Source organism: Argopecten irradians, chromosome 9 (genome assembly GCF_041381155.1).
Source record: "Argopecten irradians isolate NY chromosome 9, Ai_NY, whole genome shotgun sequence".
Classification (NCBI taxonomy): Eukaryota; Metazoa; Mollusca; class Bivalvia; order Pectinida; family Pectinidae; genus Argopecten; species Argopecten irradians.
Window position 1 is genome coordinate 35,417,726 of NC_091142.1, and position 25,307 is coordinate 35,443,032.

General features: G+C 37.9%; 2 protein-coding genes across 2 annotated transcripts; both read right to left on the minus strand.

Moving 5' to 3' along the window:
- Positions 1–214: 214 nt before the first annotated feature.
- Positions 215–7,207, minus strand: LOC138332170 (meprin A subunit beta-like). The gene is made up of 9 exons (XM_069280165.1): positions 7,042–7,207; positions 4,565–4,640; positions 3,919–4,069; positions 3,424–3,605; positions 2,958–3,179; positions 2,520–2,546; positions 1,823–1,957; positions 601–869; positions 215–351 (listed from the first exon to the last, which is right to left on the minus strand). Exons 1-9 carry the CDS (start codon positions 7,120–7,122, stop codon positions 268–270), a joined length of 1,227 nt encoding a protein of 408 aa, XP_069136266.1. The 5' UTR covers positions 7,123–7,207; the 3' UTR covers positions 215–267.
- A 2,136-nt stretch (positions 7,208–9,343) lies between these two features.
- Positions 9,344–24,903, minus strand: LOC138332171 (zinc metalloproteinase nas-4-like). The gene is made up of 8 exons (XM_069280166.1): positions 24,530–24,903; positions 20,123–20,198; positions 19,403–19,553; positions 18,743–18,924; positions 10,910–11,131; positions 10,456–10,593; positions 9,997–10,226; positions 9,344–9,556 (listed from the first exon to the last, which is right to left on the minus strand). The coding sequence occupies exons 1-8, from the start codon at positions 24,602–24,604 to the stop codon at positions 9,467–9,469; spliced, it is 1,164 nt and encodes a 387-aa protein (XP_069136267.1). The 5' UTR covers positions 24,605–24,903; the 3' UTR covers positions 9,344–9,466.
- Positions 24,904–25,307: the final 404 nt, after the last annotated feature.

The following is a 25,307-nucleotide window of genomic DNA, read 5'->3' on the forward strand; positions in this document are numbered from 1 at the left end:
TTCAAGAATTAGATTAATTTGTTTTGAATAAATGCTTCATTGTGAAATTAAATAAGTTGAAACATATTTTTATAAATACGATTTCTATTCCTCTGTTTTGCTCGTTGTCGTCATTTGTCTTGTATCTTGTATTTACAACGAATTTAAGTGTAAATGATTGTCACATATTAACTTATCTTCTTCAAAATACGCCATACATATCTCAAACAACGTATACATGTTATATGTTTATTTGGTGTGATTGAGGTACATTTAAATTTGTGCACTCTAAGAACACACTCCTGGGTAGACTTGTACGTCATCAATAGCCACACCACCAGCCTCGTTTTGGATGTAACACTCAATATATACCTACAAAATGAAACCAAAAAGAAAACGATTATTGGTATACGCTTAATGTATGCAATTAGGTTGTTTAATGTCAATAAAATAGAAACACAATCAACAAAAACACAAGAAAAAAAAAAGGAAAAAAAACCCAGCGTACTTTCATCATCTTCAACCTAATAATACAGATATATCCATGTTTTTCAATAATATATTTTGAGTTGTTTTTTTTCTGGGTCTGGCAAACCAAAGAGCTCTTTTCAGACTACCTACCCTCCACTTATGGGACGTATTGACGTAGTGCGTCCGGTACTGGAACCAGCCACCGTCTATATTACCCCCGGTGTTGGACGTGCGTGACGAAAGCGTCACTTCTGTGTCGTTGACGTAATCATACGCCCGAACAGTCAAGGTCGAGGTGTTGTCTCCAACAATGAAGTAATGCAGAGAGATACAATACTCTCCTGGTGGGATCTCTCTGGCAGACAATAGCCGGGACGTCTTGTTGTAGTTTCCTGTCCCGTTAGAGTATAAGTAGAAACCTAGGGAGGAGACATATGCAGTATATATAGCGCGCGTAAAGGTCCACTACAGCTAAAAGGATTTTGATTTTTAAAATGAAAATGTAAATCTGGATTCATATTTTTGTAGAGTTGCAAAAGTTTTATCATTAATACTATAGTATTTAATACTATAGTATAACCACTTCTAAACATTTAAATAAAAATGGATTAGATGCTAATTTTCATAACTCGGGTTGTCTTATGCTTCCCACCGTCGTCATAATTTGCCGCGCCTTAGTTGACTATCACTGCGCCAGACGGCAAAATAGTGAAAGGAATCTTCACTCTTTATCTATATTACACAAATAATCTTGCATAGAACACCGAAATAAGTTTTCTAATGTAAGTTTTTTTTAAATTTCTTTTTTAAAGAATTCCTATTTTGTAAAGGTGGTGGACCTTTCCGATACGCGGATGATATGACAAAATGGTAAATAAATGATAGATGCTTAAGAACATCGTGTTTGTGTCTATAAATTCACTAATTTATGATCAATAGTTTTTCATTATTTCTCTAGTTTCCATTTCCAAAACAGACTGTATAAATTCACCTATTCTGGATATTAACTATTTTCGTGATTAATTTATTGCCCGTGAATTACACAAACTTTGATCGCATACGTTTGTTTACGATATTAATGTTGCCACCAATATACATGTGTACTTAAGACCCCTTGATATGTCTTTATACAAACTTCCGAGCTGAAGGTCAGTTATAACCAAAGACTTAATTTCATTTGATACAAACCCCGGGATAATACCTGCCGTTCCCGCTGCAGAGGTCAGCTTAAGGTTCATTTTGACCAAGTGCTGAGTTTTGTCTGATACAAACACCAGGATTATACCTACTCTTTATCTGGATTGGTCAGCTGAAGGTCCATTATTTCCAAGGACCGAGTTTTGTATGACACAAACACCAGTGTTATACCTACCGTTCCCGCTGGAGTGGTCAGCTGAAGGTCCATTTGGTCCAAGGTCTGAGTTTTGTCTGATCCATTTGAAATCGTCTTTATAGTCGTCGGCTAAATTACACATGATGTTTTCAAAGTTGCAGTCCACTGCAAAAGCTTTAAAATAAAATATTAAGTGAAAACAATATTAATAAGGATTTAAAGTGATAATAAACATCTCTTGTATTGAATTATATTGAATGGCTTTCAATATGGCCAGAATGGATCACCTGAAAGTTTCGAAATACATGATTATAACGGAGTAATATCCATACCGTCAATGTTTCTTTCAGGGAGAGGGCTTATGTAGGCATAGCCTGCTGCCCAATCCCTATTCAATCAAATGATTTGATAACATTATTTTGAAATGAAATAAAAAAAAATGTTTCTTTCAGAAGAATTTTGTAAAACACAATGTGGTCATAATGAAGTATTTCCATTGACGCCCAAAGGTTCTATATAACCGTGTTACACTGCGCTAGTGTTCTTTAGCTTGTTTAAATGTAAACTTTGGATAAATGAGGGTCTGGTAAATTTGCTAGCATAACAGTGGTAAGACGATCGCATTGTCGGGTACATATAGTCCGCTAAACCTGCCTATATTATTAGGCTTTTTTTTGGCCTAATATATAGTCAGCTAGGTACCGACTAGGGTACATAGTATATATATGTAACTTACCAGGGCTGTTGAAGATATGGGATGTATCTATAAAGACAAGAAACGTAATTTTTTTTTTAAATTTTTTAAATCATAAAACATTTATACGACCATATGCATGATACATGTATATGTATTGTTTGAAACAAAAAAGTATTATCTGCATAAAAGGGCTGACTAATCGATTGTTTGTTATGCAATAATGATATATTACGCATCTAAGCGTAGTTCGTAGATGACGTATGCTATATACTAAGTGATTTTATTAAATATAACAATTCAATTCCCTGTCCTTTATCAAATAAACAAAGAAACTGTCATCTGATTAAACAAACATTGATGAATCTTCTTATCTTTCACCACATCAAACATTGCATTGCTTTACTAAAAAGTTTAGATATTTTTTTATTAAAATTCCACTGATATGGAGATTTTGTTAAATATATTAATTATGATTACCATGACCACAGATGTAGAGTGTCTGTAGTTTAAGGACATCATGGTAACTAAGCATGCGCTTGTTACCAAAGCTTACATCCGATACATTGGCAGTGATTGTAGGTAGTCGAGGGTCTTTTGCGAAGGCGTACGGACTGTAGTGTGTGATGGAGTCGAAATCATACGGATAGCCTAAGAGGTCTGTGTCACTAGAGGGGATCTTCTCAAAGTGTGACCTGGCAACTGAAAGTAAACGGTTATTACAGTTTAACTATTTATCCTGAATGGTTCTTTCATTACGTTTTGTCTTGGCGTATACGTATTAGTATATTGACTCAATCTTGGTCGCATTTAAAAGATATCTTTGCAAATACTCCATTAGTTGACATTATTTAAAAAATATAAATATTTGCTCATCTTGGTGCTTGTCCCGTACCCTCTTCATTTGCTAATGTTTACATGCATGCGTTTTACCCATGATACTCACCATCTTGTACGTTGTCCATGTGCACCTCTATGTACTGGTCCCTGTCCGGTCGCTGGTGTTCGTGGTACAGCCCTAGTGTAACCAGAAGTAGAGACATGATCTCCCGTTTGTACATACAGTCGTCTGTAAGGTATAGCTTCTGTCGACCACCAACCATTCCTACGTTACTGGTTTTGCACATTCTAGTACAAATAGGACGAATAAAAATATGGACAATGATGAGAATCGAGTATTAATTAAACGTGTTTTCATATTTATAGGTTCGAATATGTGTGTTCCAGTTGATTAAACAAAGACCAAGAACAGTGAACCCCGTTTGCGGTCGTCTTTCCTTTCCCTGTGTTTCACATTTTACAGTATTAATACATATAATTCATGAAAGCAGTGTATCGGAGCTGAGGATGTTCTTGCATCAAAGATATTTTAATTCCGTTGAATCGTTTATATGCGAATATAATATAATCGAAATATGACATTCGTATGCCTACAACTCACCCGTCTGTGGCCTCCGTTATAAACAAAAAGTCACTCCGGTCCCGGAAAGCTCCTTCTTTTTTCTCAAAACTGACGCAATAACCTTCGTCCGTTTTGACGTCATTCTGAATCTCCTTCATTGCCTGTTCTATTACGGCGTGTTGGGAATCATCTAATGTAAATATCACAATAATAACTAATAGCTGTGCATTTTGCCATAAAATTTGAACATTCTATGCATGACTATGACGTGGTTTCTATACTTTAAAGATGCTCCATCGCTGACAAATGGTATTTTTTCACTATCAAAAACAGGAGCAGACGATTTAGCATTTTCTTCAGTTACAAAACTTACTTACTTTACACCATTACCACCATTGAAACTCTTGAGCTTTTAATTTTACTTCACTAGTTAAAAAATTGCAAAAAATAATTAATTGTATCCCGAAAAAACCCGTGACACTATATTCTATATGGAATGAAGTACTGATTGCGCATGTACCAAAAGCGAAATACATTATTTTATATTATATTAAATAATAAATATCATTTATGCTCTGTCGTCGGTGGAGCATCTTTAATATTTGATGGAAGTGCTATGCGGAGTTATCTTTCCCTAACACCCCCAATTACCCTGTTGTTATATACGGTAGAATTGTATACTCACCGATAAGAGTGCTGATTTGGTATACCACAGTCTCATGCTCCCATAACTTGTATTTATCATTGATGACATTTCTCACCTACAATATGTAAAAACAGTACTATAACACTCGGAATACTTTACTACCAAACTACTGTTTTTTTTTCATTTTTTTCATTTATTTTTTTTTATTTTAGAGAGAATAATTGATTATGGATGCAAAATCCCTCGATTGCGCAGGCAATGTGTATTAGTGAATATGTCTCAATCAATGAAGACGCAAAATATTGTAATGCGGAAATACTTTCATTTACAGAATATGAATCAGTCTTAAGTAACTAGTGAAATGTAATAATATCAGCGTGTTTCATGCAATACTTTCATCTGGGTGACATTAAATTAAAGTTAGTGCAATGAATATCTTACGACAGTTTTTGACTGACCCTGTTTGTATAATAGGTGCCATTTAGAGTCTAACCACACTCGGAACCCACAGTGTCTAATTGCCACAACGCCCTGTTTACCAGCCACAGTGTCTAATCACCACAACGCCCTGTTTACCGCCCACAGTCTCTAATCGCCACAACGATCTGTTTACCACCCACAGTCTCTAATCGCCACAACGCCCTGTTTACCACCCACAGTGTCTAATCGCCACAATGCCCTGTTTACCACCCACAGTCTCTAATCGCCACAACGCCCTGTTTACCACCCACAGTCTCTAATCGCCACAACGCCCTGTTTACCACCCACAGTCTCTAATCGCCACTACACCCTGTTTACCATACACAGTCTCTAATCGCCACAACGCCCTGTTTACCATCCACTGTCTCTAATCGCCACAACGCCCTGTTTACCACCCACTGTCTCTAATCGCCACTACACCCTGTTTACCACCCACAGTGTCTAATCGCCACTACACCCTGTTTACCATACACAGTCTCTAATCGCCACAACGCCCTGTTTACCACCCAAAGACTTAATCGCCACAACGCCCTGTTTACCACCCAAAGTCTCTAATCGCCACAACGCCCTGTTTACCACCCACAGTCTCTAATTGCCACTACACCCTGTTTACCATACACAGTCTCTAATCGCCACAACGACCTGTTTACCATCCACAGTCTCTAATTGCCACTACACCCTGTTTACCATACACAGTCTCTAATCGCCACAACGCCCTGTTTACCACCCACAGTCTCTAATCGCCACTACACCCTGTTTACCATCCACTGTCTCTAATTGCCACTACACCCTGTTTACCATACACAGTGTCTAATCGCCACAATGCCCTGTTTACCACCCACAGTCTCTAATCGCCACAACGCCCTGTTTACCACCCACAGTCTCTAATCGCCACAACACCCTGTTTACCACCCACAGTCTCTAATCGCCACAACACCCTGTTTACCACCCACAGTCTCTAATCGCCACTACACCCTGTTTACCACCCACAGTCTCTAATTGCCACTACACCCTGTTTACCACCCCACTGTCTCTAATCGCCACTACACCCTGTTTACCATACACAGTCTCTAATCGCCACAACGACCTGTTTACCATCCACTGTCTCTAATTGCCACTACACCCTGTTTACCACCCACAGTGTCTAATCGCCACAACGCCCTGTTTACCACCCACAGTCTCTAATCGCCACTACACCCTGTTTACCACCCACAGTCTCTAATTGCCACTACACCCTGTTTACCACCCACAGTCTCTAATCGCCACTACACCCTGTTTACCACCCACAGTCTCTAATCGCCACTACACCCTGTTTACCACCCACAGTCTTTAATCGTCACTACGCCCTAAGCTGTTTACCATGTTTACGAACTGTGTCACAAGATAGGGAAATCGGCGTATTATTTAATCAAAAGACTTAACACAGATGGTGCTTTTCAAAGTTATATATGAATCCAAACATGACGGTTTCCACTGATGTGGTCTTGACGTAAGAAACAGTAATAAGAAGTAGTGTTGTGGATAAAGTGATTACTTTTAACACGTTTTTTCATTCATTTCGTACAGAGTGTCGTATGCGAGATCTTGGATTTGGCAAAGGCCAATCACCTTTTGTCACCTTATAATTTACATGCCCTTCTAAGGAAATACGATATGTTCATAACCTAATACAAATAAATCCTAACTATCAGGTGAAGTTGTTTTAACCAATTCGAACACAATGTTCTTGTAAGAGGCGGGGTTATACATACGAGGTTACTCGTACGGTATTGTTTTGGTATACATACGAGGTTACTCTTGTTATCGAATTGTATTTGTTTGTTTTCTTGTGTGGTTAACTTTATGAACGTAGGAATGACATTACATTTTTGTATAAGAATGATTTTATTGATAAAAAATATTTTATATATTTCCATAGATCAAATAGCAATTTTACAAGATTATTAAAGGTCATATAACAAAACGTACTTTACACACCTAATAAAACATCGAAACTTAATTAAAATGGCTATAAATAGTGCTGACCAGTACTGTACCTGTGGTTGTATGGCAGATTCCACACCAATGCATATTGACGCCAGCACATAAAGACCGATTACAGGACAAAACAGAGCCATGCCAGTAACGTGGCTTCTAACAATAAAACTACACTAACATTATCTCTCACCTTAACCCAACGAATTTTATCTGGACGAGGAAGTTGACCTGTTAGGTTTTTTTCTTGGAAGGTGTAATCAATATCCGGACTTCAAATGAAATGAAAGGAGTTTATCATATCAGAGAACAATATAGAACTTAGAAGACATATAAATCATGCTTTTTCACGCCAAATGTTCATATATCATTAAACATATCAAATAAGTGTTGAAATGCCTTTGCTTAGTAATAGAGCTTTATCCGTCGATCTGAATATATATATACATGTACTTAAAATCAAAGTTGCTCAAATGTTTATAATTTCAAGGAGAAGTATCCAAAATAATAACTGATCAAGATGTCGTTTTTTGTCTTTCATTTACAGTGAAGGGCTATCTAACTGATCACATATTTTACATTTTCTGTTATCTCCCCTTCATTTGGCCAGTATTGCATTGTACGTTCATTTTATACCGGTACAATACACTTTGACCTCCATTGTGTTTTGCGACAGTACAATCATTCTATTCATTACAAATGCTATGTAAAATATTACAACATTAATGGACTTTAAGGCTTGTAATATGTTCTCGTGGTCAAATTCATGTTGATATTGCATTTATATGTCTCCTTAGAATAAAACATTTGTTAGATGAAAGAACAGCATAGTATATAACTCACACATACATTATAAACTTTATATTATGTATATACAATTGTTTAAAATGAGGACATTCAAGTACAATATTTAATAGCACTAAGCTCTTCCTTGTCAAACATCCTTTATAACTCTTTAAGTTTCAGTTATATATATATGAACATTTTTTTCCATGTTATATGTGGCTGTCAGCTCAAATTATGACGCTTTTATCTATTTCGAAAAACTAATCTGACCATAAGATTTTTTTTATACTTTTCGGAATGTTTTATCTGGTCTAGTCTTCAGAATGTGTCGGAAGAAATTTTATGTATGAAGTTATAATTTGAAAAAGTTAAATTGGTCAAAGAAATGCCTAAAAAGCAAAATAACACAAAAAAAACTGTCTACGAATCAGTCGGTCAGGGGTTTGATTAGTTGAGTTTTGTTTGCACTATCAACTCAACAGTCAGGGTAACTGAAGGTGGTGTCAGATTTAAAAGAGGAGGGAAACCAGAATATCCGATGAAAATACACAGACTGCCACAGATAGTATTCGATATATCTTAGTCAAGTAAATCCGCTAGGTATTATGGAGGTATTTTGGGAAATATTTCTCAGAGCGATTTTTTAATGTTCTGGTTGCTGAAGCCTAATAAATGATTAAATGTTTACGATGTTAAGATTTAAGTTACATGTACTCCGTCAAATTATAAGGTACTGTACTTAATTTTCGAAACATTGAATATGGTTCTCGCGGATAGCTTCATCCTGTTTGTAAATGTTGTTCGGAAACTACTTAACAAACGCCTACACGTTTTGTCGAGCTTAATCGTGGACTTTGTCACATGTCACTGATATTCAAGACACAATGCACACTAACAAGGTAACATAATGTTCCCAAAACAAAAGGGGATTTTAGCAGATAACTTATCACAGGTTTGTTTCCATAAAGCCTATTGTACATGTCGTATCGAGGTCAATGCGTCATCACATCATATTTTATAAACACGTGTGAAGACAAATGAGACTAGAAGGGCTCTGTAGATATGGACTGGGAATTAGATATGGATTATAAGATACCAATGTAAAAACATTGAAGCCGATCGTTCGATTGATGCATGAACTGGTGACAAGATTTATCATAATGGTGCACGAACACCTTATACGAAAGTATCTATTTCAATGTATTGTTAGAAATGTTAACTTGTTTAAGTATAACACAAAATACTCTAAAATCTAGAATTCCTTGTAGACGGAAAGCTCAGCAGTTGTTTGATCTATTCAACTTTCCAATGTCTATTTTGTTTTATAGAGTTGCTCTGATACTGCAAAAACACATAGTATTTTCAATTCAGTTATTTTTATAAAGCAGTCTAATGTGGTCAATTCTTACTACTCATTTTTTATAGAATACCTCTTTTGTCGACTTTTCTAAAGTATAATAACTTTGATAGAGAGAACTATTAAGATGATAAGAAGAAAATGGGTCACAATATTAACTGATTTATTGATGTGAAATACGGAGAAACAAACTATAAAATATAAATCAAGGAAACAAAAAGGAATATTTACATGGAATTTTAATTACAAGTAAGATACACCGATGGAAAGCGAGAATTATGTTTGGATTTTCGTTGCTAAATCGTCATAGAATACATTGCGGTGGCAGCTGCTAACCAGTCCTTCTACGCTCCACAGTGAATATCCCGACGGATAATTATGTTGTCCAGAGCCAGGACATCTCCTCCCCAGAGGATATGACCCACCAACTCTATCTGGAAATCCAAATATAAACCATATGTTAGTTAGGTATTGAATGTCAATGACGGGTATGGGAAAATAATATTATTTATTTAATTTCTACTTTCCTTAATAGTGGATTCATTGTTACACAAGCAATATAATTATCTTGACCTAAAATTAATCTTAAATTCATCTGAAATTGAGATCAATTTCACACGAAAAAACTGCAGGTCTATTTCAGGTCCATTTAACCTGAAATTAACTTTACAAAACATGTGAATTTAGATCATTTTCATATGAATTTCAGATCAATTTTATGTCAAGGTTTGCCTGAAACGACCTTTTTTGCTCTTTTCATGATGTAAATGACCAGAAAAAAATCCCATGCTATTGACCTGAAATTGACCTGAATTTACCTTACCTTTTATATTATGCCTGTGTATACGAAATCAAAATATCACAGACTACTTACATCCCATTCTTTTACTGACGCATGCTTAATATTGAGTGTTGTCCAGCATCCACTTTGATTCACGTAGTTGAGTTTGTTAGAGTCAGTTCCCTTGGTCAGTTGTATGTACGACTTTATATCCGGGGAGGAAGACGAGATACAGATGTCAACAGATATACAGAAATTCCCGGGGGGTAGGGGAAGATTACTCGTCCAGTTTGCGCCATTCAGAACAGTCAGGGTGTACATATCTGTGGATTTTTTTATAATAAACGCAAATAAATTCGCATGATTGTAGAATGCATGCAACATATAGAAAATCTGTCTTGAGTTATTCTTAGACCTTAGATTTTACTCGATTTATAAAACAAGTTTTAAAGTTGAGAGCCTTTGACGAGAAAAAATCATAAACGAAATTATTATTTAACATGTAATATAATCTGAATCATAAATAAGGTATGTTGCATACAAATAACTTGCCTGTATCATCATTCTTGCTACACCCCGTAGTCATGTAGTCTGGGAGTGACTCGGAGGTGACACGCCATTGTGGGTAATAATAGTCGGTAGATAATTGTTGGAATAAATTCACAAATTTTCCTCCAAACATAGTGTAACCTCAACGTGAAAAATATAATAGATACAATGTGTATTTCTGTGTAATGTCAGAAATCGGCCAACATATTATTCCATTCCCGATGTGTTATTGCTGTTTCATTTTGACATTATTCTCAATACAAAATTCAAATATGGTTTTATATTTCTGCATCCCAAACCATGTAATCAATGATTTTATGTAACCATTGCTATAATGATATTCCATTTTCCTTGCAACTTTATAACTTTATTTACAGATTGTATTGACACATGCATGTTAATATTGCCGCAGTATAAATTGGATCTTATGTTACGTATTGTATATTAAATACTCTACCTAAATGACATTGATATAACATCTGTACTTTCAGTACGTCGTAGAAGGAGGGCACACTGCCGCCACCAAAGCTGACATTATATTTTATCGCGGTAATGGTGGGTTGACTTTTAGACTTGGCGAAATCGTATGGGCCGAAATGTGTGATGGAGTCAAAATCGTAAGGAAGTCCAAGTAGGTCAGTATCGTCTGTAGGGATCTTATTAAACAAAGGTCTCGCGGCTGGAAATAGAAAGTTTTACTATACATTGATTAATTTATTCATTAATTTAATTTATGTAAAATCTGTGTCAACTAAAAGAAATCAAACAAAACTTTTCATCAATAGCTCATAGAAATATAATGACAAGAGAAGGTGGTACGAATAGAATGCTTACAAGTATTAATCACAGCCTTACATTAAATAATTATATGGATTATCTAATCAGTATCTTGCAATGCTCACCATCCCGTACGTTGCCCGTGTGTACCTGTATGTACTGGTGTACATATCATCCTGTACCTTGTCCATGTGTACCTGTATGTACTTGTGCACTTACCATCCTGTACGTTGTCAGTGTGTACCTGTATGTACTAGTGTACTATACATCTTGTACGTTGTCCGTGTGTACCTGTATGTACTGTGTACTTACCATCCTGTACGTTGTCCGTGTGTACCTGTACGGTGTAATTACATCCTGTACGTTGCCGTGTGTACCTGTATGTACTGGTGTACTTACCATCCTGTACGTTGTCCGTGTGTACCTGTATGTACTGGTGTACTTACCATCCTGACATTGTCCGTGTGTACCTGTATGTACTGGTGTACTTACCATCCTGTACGTTGTCCGTGTGTACCTGTATGTACTGGTGTACTTACCATCCTGTACGTTGTCCGTGTGTACCTGTATGTACTGGTGTACTTACCATCCTGTACGTTTGTCCGTGTGTACCTGTATGTACTGGTGTACTTACCATCCTGTACGTTGTCCGTGTGTACCTGTATGTACTGGTGTACTTACCATCCTGTACGTTGTCCGTGTGTACCTGTATGTACTAGTGTACTTACCATCCTGTAAGTTGTCTGTGTGTACCTGTATGTACTGGTGTACTTACCATCCTGTACGTTGTCTGTGTGTACCTGTATGTACTGGTGTACTTACCATCCTGTACGTTGTCTGTGTGTACCTGTATGTACTGGTGTACTTACCATCCTGTACATTGTCCGTGTGTACCTGTATGTACTGGTGTACTTACCATCCTGTACGTTGTCCGTGTGTACCTGTATGTACTGGTGTACTTACCATCCTATACGTTGTCCGTGTGTACCTGTATGTACTGGTGTACTTACCATCCTGTACGTTGTCTGTGTGTACCTGTATGTACTGGTGTACTTACCATCCTGTACGTTGTCCATGTGTACCTGTATGTACTAGTGTACTTACCATCCTGAAAGTTGTCCGTGTGTACCTGTATGTACTGGTGTACTTACCATCATGTACGTTGTCAGTGTGTACCTGTATGTACTGGTGTACTTACCATCCTGTACGTTGTCCGTGTGTACCTGTATGTACTGGTGTACTTACCATCCTGTATGTTGTCAGTGTGTACCTGTATGTACTGGTGTACTTACCATCCTGTACGTTGTCCGTGTGTACCTGTATGTACTGGTGTACTTACCATCCTGTACGTTGTCCGTGTGTACCTGTATGTACTGGTGTACTTACCATCCTGTATGTTGCAGTGTGTACCTGTATGTACTGGTGTACTTACCATCCTGTACGTTGTCCGTGTGTACCTGTATGTACTGGTGTACTTACCATCCTGTACGTTGTCCGTGTGTACCTGTATGTACTGGTGTACTTACCATCCTGTACGTTGTCCGTGTGTACCTGTATGTACTGGTGTACTTACCATCCTGTACGTTGTCCGTGTGTACCTGTATGTACTGGTGTACTTACCATCCTGTACGTTGTCCGTGTGTACCTGTATGTACTGGTGTACTTACCATCCTGTACGTTGTCCGTGTGTACCTGTATGTACTGGTGTTTCTTACCATCCTGTACGTTGTCCGTGTGTACCTGTATGTACTGGTGTATTTACCATCCTGTACGTTGTCCGTGTGTACCTGTATGTACTGGTGTACTTACCATCCTGTACGTTGTCCGTGTGTACCTGTATGTACTGGTGTACTTACCATCCTGTACGTTGTCCGTGTGTACCTGTATGTACTGGTGTACTTACCATCCTGTACGTTGTCCGTGTGTACCTGTATGTACTGGTGTACTTACCATCCTATACATTGTCCGTGTGTACCTGTATGTACTGGTGTACTTACCATCCTGTACGTTGTCAGTGCGACCTGTATGTACTGGTGTACTTACCATCCTGTACGTTGTCCGTGTGTACCTGTATGTACTGGTGTACTTACCATCCTGTTCGTTGTCCGTGTGTACCTGTATGTACTGGTGTACTTACCATCCTATACATTGTCCGTGTGTACCTGTATGTACTGGTGTACTTACCATCCTGTACGTTGTCCGTGTGTACCTGTATGTACTGGTGTACTTACCATCCTATACATTGTCCGTGTGTACCTGTATGTACCTGTACTTACCATCCTGTACGTTGTCCATGTGTACCTGTATGTACTGGTGTACTTACCATCCTGTACGTTGTCCGTGTGTACCTGTATGTACTGGTGTACTTACCATCCTGTACGTTGTCTGTGTGTACCTGTATGTACTGGTGTACTTACCATCCTGTACGTTGTCCGTGTGTACCTGTATGTACTGGTGTACTTACCATCCTGTACGTTGTACGTGTGTACCTGTATGTACTGGTGTACTTACCATCCTGTTGTTGTCGTGTGTACCTGTATGTACTGGTGTACTTACCATCCTGTACGTTGTCCGTGTGTACCTGTATGTACTGGTGTACTTACCATCCTGTACGTTGTCCGTGTGTACCTGTATGTACTGGTGTACTTACCATCCTGTACGTTGTCCGTGTGTACCTGTATGTACTGGTGTACTTACCATCCTGTACGTTGTCCGTGTGTACCTGTATGTACTGGTGTACTTACCATCCTGTACGTTGTCCGTGTGTACCTGTATGTACTGGTGTACTTACCATCCTGTACGTTGTCCGTGTGTACCTGTATGTACTGGTGTACTTACCATCCTGTACGTTGTCCGTGTGTACCTGTATGTACTGGTGTACTTACCATCCTGTACGTTGTCCGTGTGTACCTGTATGTACTGGTGTACTTACCATCCTGTCCGTTGTCAGTGTGTACCTGTATGTACTGGTGTACTTACCATCCTATACATTGTCCGTGTGTACCTGTATGTACTGGTGTATTTACCATCCTGTACGTTGTCCGTGTGTACCTGTATGTACTGGTGTACTTACCATCCTGTACGTTGTCCGTGTGTACCTGTATGTACTGGTGTACTTACCATCCTGTACGTTGTCCGTGTGAACCTGTATGTACTGGTGTACTTACCATCCTGTACGTTGTCCGTGTGTACCTGATTGTACTGGTGCTTCATCTGTACTGTGTGTTACCTGTACCACTTCCATCCTGTACGTTGTCCGTGTGTACCTGTATGTACTGGTGTGTACTTACCATCCTATACATTGTCCGTGTGTACCTGTATGTACTGGTGTACTTACCATCCTGTACGTTGTCCGTGTGTACCTGTATGTACTGGTGTACTTACCATCCTGTACGTTGTCCGTGTGTACCTGTATGTACTGGTGTACTTACCATCCTGTACGTTGTCCGTGTGTACCTGTATGTACTGGTGTACTTACCATCCTATACGTTGTCCGTGTGTACCTGTATGTACTGGTGTACTTACCATCCTATACATTGTCCGTGTGTACCTGTATGTACTGGTGTACTTACCATCCTGTATGTTGTCCGTGTGTACCTGTATGTACTGGTGTACTTACCATCCTGTACGTTGTCCGTGTGTACCTGTATGTACTGGTGTACTTACCATCCTGTACGTTGTCCGTACCTGTGTACCTGTACGTTGTACGTGTGTACCTGTACTTCCTATACATTGTCCGTGTGTACCTGTATGTACTGGTGTACTTACCATCCTATACATTGTCCGTGTGTACCTGTACTTACCATCCTATACATTGTCCGTGTGTACCTGTATGTACTGGTGTACTTACCATCCTGTACGTTGTCCGTGTGTACCTGTATGTAATGGTGTACTTACCATCCTATACATTGTCCGTGTGTACCTGATTGTACTAGTGTGCTTACCATGCTGTACGTTGTCCGTATGTACCTGTATGTACTGGTGTACTTACCATCCTGTATGTTGTCAGTGTGTACCTGTATGTACTGGTGTACTTACCATCCTGTACGTTGTCCGTGTGTACCTGTATGTACTGGTGTACTTACCATCCTGTCCGTTGTCAGTGTGTACCTGTATGTACTGGTGTACTTACCATCCTATACATTGTCCGTGTGTACCTGTATGTACTGGTGTATTTACCATCATGTACGTTGTCCGTGTGTACCTGTATGTACTGGTGTACTTACCATCCTGTACGTTGTCCGTGTGTACCTGTATGTATTAGTGTACTTACCATCCTGTACGTTGTCCGTGTGAACCTGTATGTACTGGTGTACTTACCATCCTGTACGTTGTCCGTGTGTACCTGATTGTACTAGTGTGCTTACCATCCTGTACGTTGTCCGTGTGTACCTGTATGTACTGGTGTACTTACCATCCTGTACGTTGTCAGTGTGTACCTGTATGTACTGGTGTACTTACCATCCTATACATTGTCCGTGTGTACCTGTATGTACTGGTGTACTTACCATCCTGTACGTTGTCAGTGCGACCTGTATGTACTGGTGTACTTACCATCCTGTACGTTGTCCGCGTGTACCTGAATGTACTGGTGTACTTACCATCCTCAACGTTGTCCGTGTGTACCTGAATGTACTGGGGTACTTACTATCCTGTACGTTGTCAGTGCGACCTGTATGTACTAGTGTACTTACCATCCTGTACGTTGTCCGTGTGTACCTGAATGTACTGGTGAACTTACCATCCTGAACGTTGTCCGTGTGTACCTGAATGTACTGGTGTACTTACCATCCTGTACGTTGTCCGTGTGTACCTGTATGTACTGGTGTACTTACCATCCTGTACGTTGTCCGTGTGTACCTGAATGTACTGGGGTACTTACTATCCTGTACGTTGTCAGTGCGACCTGTATGTACTAGTGTACTTACCATCCTGTACGTTGTCCGTGTGTACCTGAATGTACTGGTGAACTTACCATCCTGAACGTTGTCCGTGTGTACCTGAATGTACTGGGGTACTTACCATCTTGTACGTTGTCCATATGTACCTGTATGTACTGGTGTACTTACCATCCTGTATGTTGTCCGTGTGTACCTGAATGTACTGGTGTACTTACCATCCTGTACGTTGTCCGTGTGTACCTGAATGTACTAGGGTACTAACAATCTTGTACGTTGTCCATATTTACCGTTATGTACTGGTGTACTTACCATTCTGTACGTTGTCCGTGTGTACCTGTATGTACTAGTGTATTTACCATCCTGTGCGTTTTCCGCGTGTACCTCTATGTACTAGTGTACTTACCATTCTGTACGTTGTCCATGTGTACCTCTATGTACTAGTGTACTTACCATCCTGTACGTTGTCAGTGTGTACCTGTATGTACTGGTGCACTTACCATCCTGTACGTTGTCCGTGTGTACCTGTATGTACTGGTGCACTTACCATCCTGTACGTTGTCCGTGTGTACCTGTATGTACTGGTGTACTTACCATCCTGTACGTTGTCCGTGTGTACCTGTATGTACTGGTTTACTTACCATCCTGTACGTTGTCAGTGTGTACCTGTATGTACTGGTGTACTTACCATCCTGAACGTTGTCCGTGTGTACCTGTATGTACTGGTGTACTTACCATCCTGTACGTTGTCCGTGTGTACCTGTATGTACTGGTGTACTTACCATCCTGTACGTTGTCCGTGTGTACCTCTATGTACTAGTGTACTTACCATCCTATACATTGTCCGTGTGTACCTGTATGTACTGGTGTACTTACCATCCTGTACGTTGTCAGTGTGTACCTGTATGTACTGGTGTACTTACCATCCTGTACGTTGTCCGTGTGTACCTGAATGTACTGGTGTACTTACCATCATGTACGTTGTCCGTGTGTACCTGAATGTACTGGAGTACTTACCATCGTGTACGTTGTCCATATGTACCTGTATGTACTGGTGTACTTACCATCCTGTATGTTGTCCGTGTGTACCTGAATGTACTGGTGTACTTACCATCCTGTACGTTGTCCGTGTGTACCTGAATGTACTAGGGTACTAAAAATCTTGTACGTTGTCCATATGTACCGTTATGTACTGGTGTACTTACCATTCTGTACGTTGTCCGTGTGTACCTGTATGTACTAGTGTATTTACCATCCTGTGCGTTTTCCGTGTGTACCTCTATGGACTAGTGTACTTACCATTCTGTACGTTGTCCATGTTTACCTCTATGTACTAGTGTACTTACCATCCTGTACGTTGTCAGTGTGTACCTGTATGTACTGGTGTACTTACCATCCTGTACGTTGTCAGTGTGTACCTGTATGTACTGGTGTACTTACTATTCCGTAGGTTGTCTGTGTGTACCTGTATGTACTGGTGTACTTACCATCCTGTACGTTGTCCGTGCGTACCTGTATGTACTGGTGTACTTACCATCCTGTACGTTGTCCATGTGTACCTGTATGTACTGGTGTACTTACCATCCTGTACGTTGTCTGTGTGTACCTGTATGTACTGGTGTACTTACCATCCTGTACGTTGTCTGTGTGTACCTGTATGTACTGGTGTACTTACCATCCTGTACGTTGTCAGTGTGTACCTGTATGTACTGGTGTACTTACCATCCTGTACGTTGTCAGTGTGTACCTGTATGTACTAGTGTACTTACCATCCTGTACGTTGTCTGTGTGTACCTGTATGTACTGGTGTACTTACCATCCTGTACGTTGTCCGTGTGTACCTGTATGTACTAGTGTACTTACCATACTGTACGTTGTCCGTGTGTACCTGTATGTACTGGTGTACTTACCATCCTGTACGTTGTCCGTGTGTACCTGAATGTACTGGGGTACTTACCGTCTTGTACGTTGTCCGTGCGTACCTGTATGTACTGGTGTACTTACCATCCTGTACGTTGTCAGTGTGTACCTGTATGTACTGGTGTACTTACCATCCTGTACGTTGTCAGTGTGTACCTGTATGTACTGGTGTACTTACCATCCTGTACGTTGTCCATATGTACCTGTATGTACTGGTGTACTTACCATCCTGTATGTTGTCAGTGTGTACCTGTATGTACTGGTGTACTTACCATCCTGTGCGTTTTCCGTGTGTACCTGTATGTACTGGTGTACTTACCATCCTGTACGTTGTCAGTGTGTACCTGAATGTACTGGTGTACTTACCATCCTGTATGTTGTCCATATGTACCTGTATGTACTGGTGTACTTACCATCCTGTACGTTGTCCGTGTGTACATGTATGTACTGGTGTACTTACCATCCTGTACGTTGTCCGTGTGTACATGTATGTACTGGTGTACTTACCATCCCGAACATTGTTCGTGTGTACCTCTGTGTAATGGTGTACTTAGCATTCTGTACGATCTCCGTGTGTACCTGTATGTACTGGTGTAGTTACCATCCTTTACGTTGTCCGTGTGTACCTGCATGTACTGGTGTATTTATCATCCTGTACGTTGTCCGTGTGTACCTGTATGTACTGGTGTAATTACCATCTTGTATGTTGTTTGTGTGTACATGAATGTACTGGTCCCTGTCCGGTCGCTGGTGTTCGTGGTACAGCCCCAGTGTTACCAGCAGTAGAGACATGATCTCCCGTTTGTTCATACACTCGTCTGTAAGGTATAGCTTCTGTCGACCACCCACCATTCCTACTCTACTTGTTTTGCAGATTCTAGTAAAAAATGGACATAATTATAATATGACTAATGATGGTAACTTTATCAATTACAATGTATCCATTCTTTTCATTAGCAAATACTTTTACATTTTACGTTCGAATATGTTTGTTCCATTTGTTTAAATTAAGACCACGAAAAGTGATCCCCGTTTGCTCTCGTCTTTCCTTTTTACATGTTTTCGCTCTTTACAGTATTAATACATTGAATTAATTAAATCAGTGTATCGGAGCTCGGCATGTCCTTGATGTTTGTTGTCACGCAATTGTAAAACCTCACACGGGATTACATATAAAATGGAACAATCTGCACCATGGAGATGTTACGCCGATCATTTGTTGTCAATGGAAACCAAAACAAATAAAATCTTGTATCAACGGTATTTTGTCATTTTATTTCAGGTGAATCGTTTATATGAAAATATGATATAACCAATCGAAATATGACATTCGCATGGGCATGATAGCAACTCACCCGTCTGTGGCCTCCGTTATAAACAAATAGTCACTCCGGTCACGGAAGTCTCCTTCTTTTTTCTCAAAACAGACACAATTCTCTTCACCCGTTTTGACGTCATTCTGAATCTCCTTCATTGCCTGTTCTATTACGGCGTGTTGGGAATCATCTGATGTAAGTATCACATTAATAACTAATAGCTGTGTATTTCGCCATAAAATTTCTTTTTAAACTCTTTCTATGCATGACTTTGATGTGGTTTCTTTTATCATGTTTTCCAATATGCTGATGCGCTATTGTGTGGAATAATAGGCTTGTTAGTGTTTATGTTAAGTTAAGTAAATGACAATCCATAGAGGAAAACACTAGCGGGATCATTTGAATCCGTTAAAAATGACCATTACACATGTACTAAAGTGTCTAAAAGATCACATTGTTAATTTTAAGTCCCAGTAGCTTGGGATCCATAAAGCTCAAACTTGCACTTAACCGACTTTGTTACACATATAAAATTCTATAGTGATCATATATATATACATTATTATTTGGCTCCCCAAATGAAAAAAAAGAAAATAGTTCAAAATTCATCAATTCACCTGTAATCATACTGTATGGTTAATATTTGATAGGAGAGCTACGTGTGTACTGGCATGTGTTATCTGGCTTTTTCCTGTAAACATATGTATATTTCCCCTAACAACCCTTCTGTTGTCATATACGGTAGAATTGTATACTCACCGATAAGAGTGCTAATTTGGTATACCACAGTCTCATGCTCCCATAACTTGTATTTATCATTGATGACATTTCTCACCTACAGTATGTAAAAACAGTACTATAACACTCGGAATACTTTACTACCAAACTACTGTAAAATATTTTATTTTCGCGAGATAAATTTTTTCATGTAATTTTGCGAAAATTTAAGTGTTAGGCTAATAATTGTACATGGATGCACAAATGTCAGTAAAATCCCACGATTGAGAAGACAACGTGTATTCGTGAATAATTCATTTTTGTTTGTTACGAGCATTTTCATTGGCTTAAAAATTTACTTTATCAGCCCATAAAGGAAAAAATGGCGTCGCCGTTTGTAACGTCGCTTCTGATTGGCTGAGATGACGGCGTAATATTTTCATAGACAAAAGAGTCCCAAAATGAATTTTAAATGTTGAAGAGATTATCTTTAGTAAATTGAATTATAAGGATAAATTTGAATAGATTTTTTATGTTATGGAGATATAACACAAAAATCTGAGTGTACTCTCATCATAAACCGCTTCGCGGTTTATTTAGAGTACACTCAGATTTTTGTGTTATATCTCCATAACATAAAAAATCTATTCAAGTTAATCCTTAAATATTTGTCCAGTAATGAAGGCGCAAAAATTGTTACTCGAAAATACTTTGGTTTACAGAATACGAATCGGTATTTAAATAGCTAGTTCATTTTATTAATTACTGCGTGTTTGATACAACATATATCAATCAAACGTGGCAGGCGTGGCAGGGTTTTCTTAGCTTAAAGTTAGAGTAATATAAGACTCTTTCATATGTAGATGGATAGATAGATAGATATCCCCTATTCCTTATTTCTCTGAGATTACAAAAGCAAAGGAGAAAAGTAAAAAAAATGCATTTTAGAGTCAAATAATGTGAAATAATTTGAAATTGATATTTACAAATTCGAGCAACGTTGCTTCTTTATGTCCGATTTACTGATTGTCCATATTCTAGTTGTTCCTTAAATTTGGCACTTTCGTGTATAAATGTCCATCAGAATTTGCATACATTTTTTTGTATCAATTTTGAGACATATTTCATCATTTCCGTCCAGTTTTTGTCTGTTTAATCAATATATGATGATCGTCTACCACGGACGAATTTTGTCTCGAAAGTTTTTATTTTTGCTCGCGAAGCCTTGCAAAATAAAAACTTCTAAGACTCGTTTCATAAAATCTCATATGAAATGAAAACTCATGTAAGATCCTATATCTATCAGAAAATGTATATCAGTTACCATTTTACCTTATAATTTTCGAACAGTTAGGGTGTTATTGTAACTCTACTCTACCCCTGATGGTCTTCAGATGTCTTGAGGCTTGTCGAAGGTTTTACAACATTTTGTGATCCCGATGATAGAATATCCCTATCCTACATATCCAAATGTGAAAGAATATATTCTTCTCATACCTCGACATTTTATTGCAATTTTACTACTATCATTTTTCGCCATTTTGAAATAAATGCAAATCCCGTTTTGTAAATCAGACCTATTTTCTGTTAAAAATTTATAAAATTGTATCAGGAAAATAGTAACTTTGTTGAGGATGTGATGTCATGAAGCTTTATTGCATGAGTAGCTATGAATTACAGCTTCGAGCGATATAAGTGTATTGTCCTGGACCAGCCAGTATTACACATGTAGGTATGAGAGAAATAAACATATCTTTCGGCAGTTCTTGCCTTGACTCTGTTTGTATGTTAGATATCATTTAGAGTTAACGCTACTCTCGGAAATCACATTGTCGAAACGCCATTATGCTCCTCTTATATCATGTGCACAAGACAAGAGAAATCGGCGTTTTATGCCAATCATAATACTTCACACAGATGCCGTTTTGAAACTTTTGAAACTTATCTAGGAAACCTCAACATGACGGTCTCTACTGGCGTAGTCTTGTCGAAAAAAAATCTATAATTAAAAGTAGCGTGGTAGATAATGTGATTGATCTTTAACACGTTTTTCATTGCATATTCTAGAGAATGTCTTCTGCGACAGCTACCTTTCAGCCGTCATCTTGCATTTGGAAAAGACTGAAAGTGAAGTCCTCAATAGGCGGGATAATATATACAAACTTGATTCAATAGGCGGGGATAATATATACAAACTTGATTCTGATTATGTAATGACTTTTTAGTTCTGTATGTTTTTGTATGTGAATCTTATGATAGTAGGAATGGTATTATGATAATGATTACATTGAGCTAAAGTCATGTATGTGTTTCCATAGATCAAATAACTATGTGACTAAAAGATTAAATGTCACATATCAAAACGCACTTTACACACGTAGTTCAACACCGAACCTTGATTAAAATGTGTCCTAATATTCCTAGTGCCACCCTCTTATATGAATACTACCTGCATTAGAGGCTGACAGTGTCTAGTGTCACCCCTGAGGATATCACAATTAACCTCGGCTTCGCCTCGGGTGACAGTGATATTCCGAGGGGTAACACTAGACACTGCCACCCTCTACTGCATTTCATTTCATTTCAAAATATTTTATTAAATCGTTAGATTTAATAGGGATTGGGCAGCAGGCTATGCCTATATAAGCCCTCTCCCTGTGGATACATACATGTACATCTCAAAATCATATATATAATATATGTAATTTTACAGACAATATTGAAATTAAATATATATTTAGGATACACTTGTAAGTAATACTATGATAACACTCCAATAATGAGCAGGTATAAAAAGCATGTTAAGTATATATATATACATGTAAATATGCATACCAATGTTTTTGTTTATAGTTAAAATTTACTGCATGTAGTATTTATTTTATTATACCAAAATGCTAGAAACAAAACTAGTTTTCAAGTGTTTGCAAGCTATTGAATCATTTTAACTTATTTTAGCAATAGTCGAACACTCATGAACCGTCGACAGTAAAATAGCATATCAGTTTCTACTCAGTAGCGCTTATTATCATTGCATTGTAAAAAAAGAATACTCTCAATAATTCGTGATAAGTTTCAATAATCTGAAATGCTATGCAGGCTGATGCCTGTTTGTCTAACGCAGTGATCCATTAGTTTGGTACTGGCGCCATTTGCTTTCGCTTTATTCGTGATATCTGGTCATGATGCTGGTACACTGTATATGCAAAGGTATCGACATGTTATTGCAGCCCGGTTACAATGAATGTCCGGAGTAATAGTGACATTGAGGGGTTGAGTTATAATCCAAAATCCTATTAAACTAAAATTGGGACCTTTTGATTAAGCGAATATTGACCAATTAATACCTTTATTAATGAAAGTATTATACAACAGGAAGCTATGCATGTTATCCATCGCTATAGGTATTTCTTCTATTATATATGTAAATAACTGTTCATAAGCGTTTTTAAAAATATGTACGATTTGTGTTAATTCTAAAAATGATTAAATGTTATTTTATAGATCCAGTCCAGTGCAAATATGCATTTTAACGATATGCTTTTAAAGATATGTTTCTATATACAATACCTGCATGTAATCATGTGGAAAGGGCATATATAGACTTTGCCTGCTGCCCGATCCAAAATCGAATCTTTTGATTTAATAAAATATTTTGAAATGAAAATGAAATATGCAAAGGTAAACATATGGCACACTTTGGGTAGCTAGCAGTTTGATAAAATTCTTCAGTTCAAGGTCTTCATTTAGCCGGATATTAACGGCACTATTTACATTGACACTTCACAGTATTTGTTGTTGCTACTGAACCCAACATATAATATTTTCTATTAAGTTTGGACCTGGCGTACTTATACTTTCATCAGAGTTCAAGAGGTCATGAAAACCTGGATTTACATCAATATGATGATTCACCGAATAAAGTTAAACAAAAATGAATTGATCAATATAAAAATACATTCTAATTAAGATATTTGAAATGCACTGAAATAAAGTTGGGAGTAGCTAGCAAGTGAATGAACAATTCTTTGTTTAATATCTTCATTTACACGGTTAGAATAGCTTGCTTATCAGGTGCACAGCTTAATATGTTTTAAGAGAGAAATAGTACGGACAAGTAATACAATATTATACAGACTGCCATTGTCCCGTAAGCAGGTAGACATTGTACAATCAATAAATGGAGTGTCAAATGACCTCCTTTTCGACATAGATAACGACGCGCCTCACACAACCAAGTTATGTAATGATATGGTTTTTAAATAGCGATACAGGTGCGTGTGAAATAATGTCTTGTCTAATAGCTCTAGATAAAGTTTAAATATATATATATATTTTTTTTTTTTAATTTAGGAAGACTTCCACTGTTTTTGATGCCTGTAATTGACAAACATTGTATACTCTTCTTTTATCAATAATGATATATCTCAATATAAAATGATTACATACCTGCGGATGATCCAAACCATCGCAATGTATAGAGGTGAAAACACACAAAAACACTACCCATCGAGTCAGATTCATTATTGCAGCGTCGATCCTTGCAAGTACGACGAATTAATATGTAAAGGTATCTACCGCATGTTTATATTATATAGTATCGCGAAGTAAATATAAACAAATGTCATTACTTCCTTCTGAGCATTTATCTTAATCATTTCTGGCGTTATCAGTAAAGAAGTAGTTGTCATGTCAGGGCAACTATATCTAACCAATACAACACTGTTATGGGCCCATGGGGTACACTCTCGTCAACCGTTTGGTGGGAAGATTTCAAAACAATATTTTCTAAGATATGATGTATTTATCAAAGCTAGCACAGTGAGCCTTTCTATTCTGTATGTCACAAGAAGTAAGCCCATCTTATAAATATGTTCTAATTAGAGGATAAGTAATGTTGTATACAACCGTAATTATATTATCAAGTTTACTATTTCCATTCATCTTGTTCCATTGATCTTTAAGGGGGGGGGGGGAGGGCTTATGTAATGTGGTTATAAAGGTTTTATCACTTTTACTTTAAACCTGAACTAAAACATCTTTATCATATTTAAGCCGACTTCTTCTGATTTGTCAATTCTTCGTCATCCTCTCATACCCGTATGAAAGAAAAGATCCGAGAACGCTGGAGAAACCAGAAACCCGACGATATTGATGTTGCATATAATATAATCCTAGGATATAAATGGAATCGTACGTTTACGATGTCGTGCAGTGTGCTTATAAG

What these genes read in the sequence shown, in the direction of transcription:
- LOC138332170 (XM_069280165.1), bottom strand. Translation starts at nt 7,122, where the DNA reads ATGGCTCTGTTTTGTCCTGTAATCGGTCTTTATGTGCTGGCGTCAATA. An exon ending in AATCTGCCATACAACCACAG is followed by an intron (nt 4,641 to 7,041) that starts GTACAGTACTGG and finishes TACATATTGTAG; the next exon opens with GTGAGAAATGTCATCAATGA. An exon ending in TGACCACTCCAGCGGGAACG is followed by an intron (nt 870 to 1,822) that starts GTAGGTATAACA and finishes TCTCCTCCCTAG; the next exon opens with GTTTCTACTTATACTCTAAC.
- LOC138332171 (XM_069280166.1), bottom strand. Translation starts at nt 24,604, where the DNA reads ATGAATCTGACTCGATGGGTAGTGTTTTTGTGTGTTTTCACCTCTATA. An exon ending in CCAAATTAGCACTCTTATCG is followed by an intron (nt 19,554 to 20,122) that starts GTGAGTATACAA and finishes TACTTACATCAG; the next exon opens with ATGATTCCCAACACGCCGTA. An exon ending in CGTCAGTAAAAGAATGGGAT is followed by an intron (nt 9,557 to 9,996) that starts GTAAGTAGTCTG and finishes TTGGATTTCCAG; the next exon opens with ATAGAGTTGGTGGGTCATAT.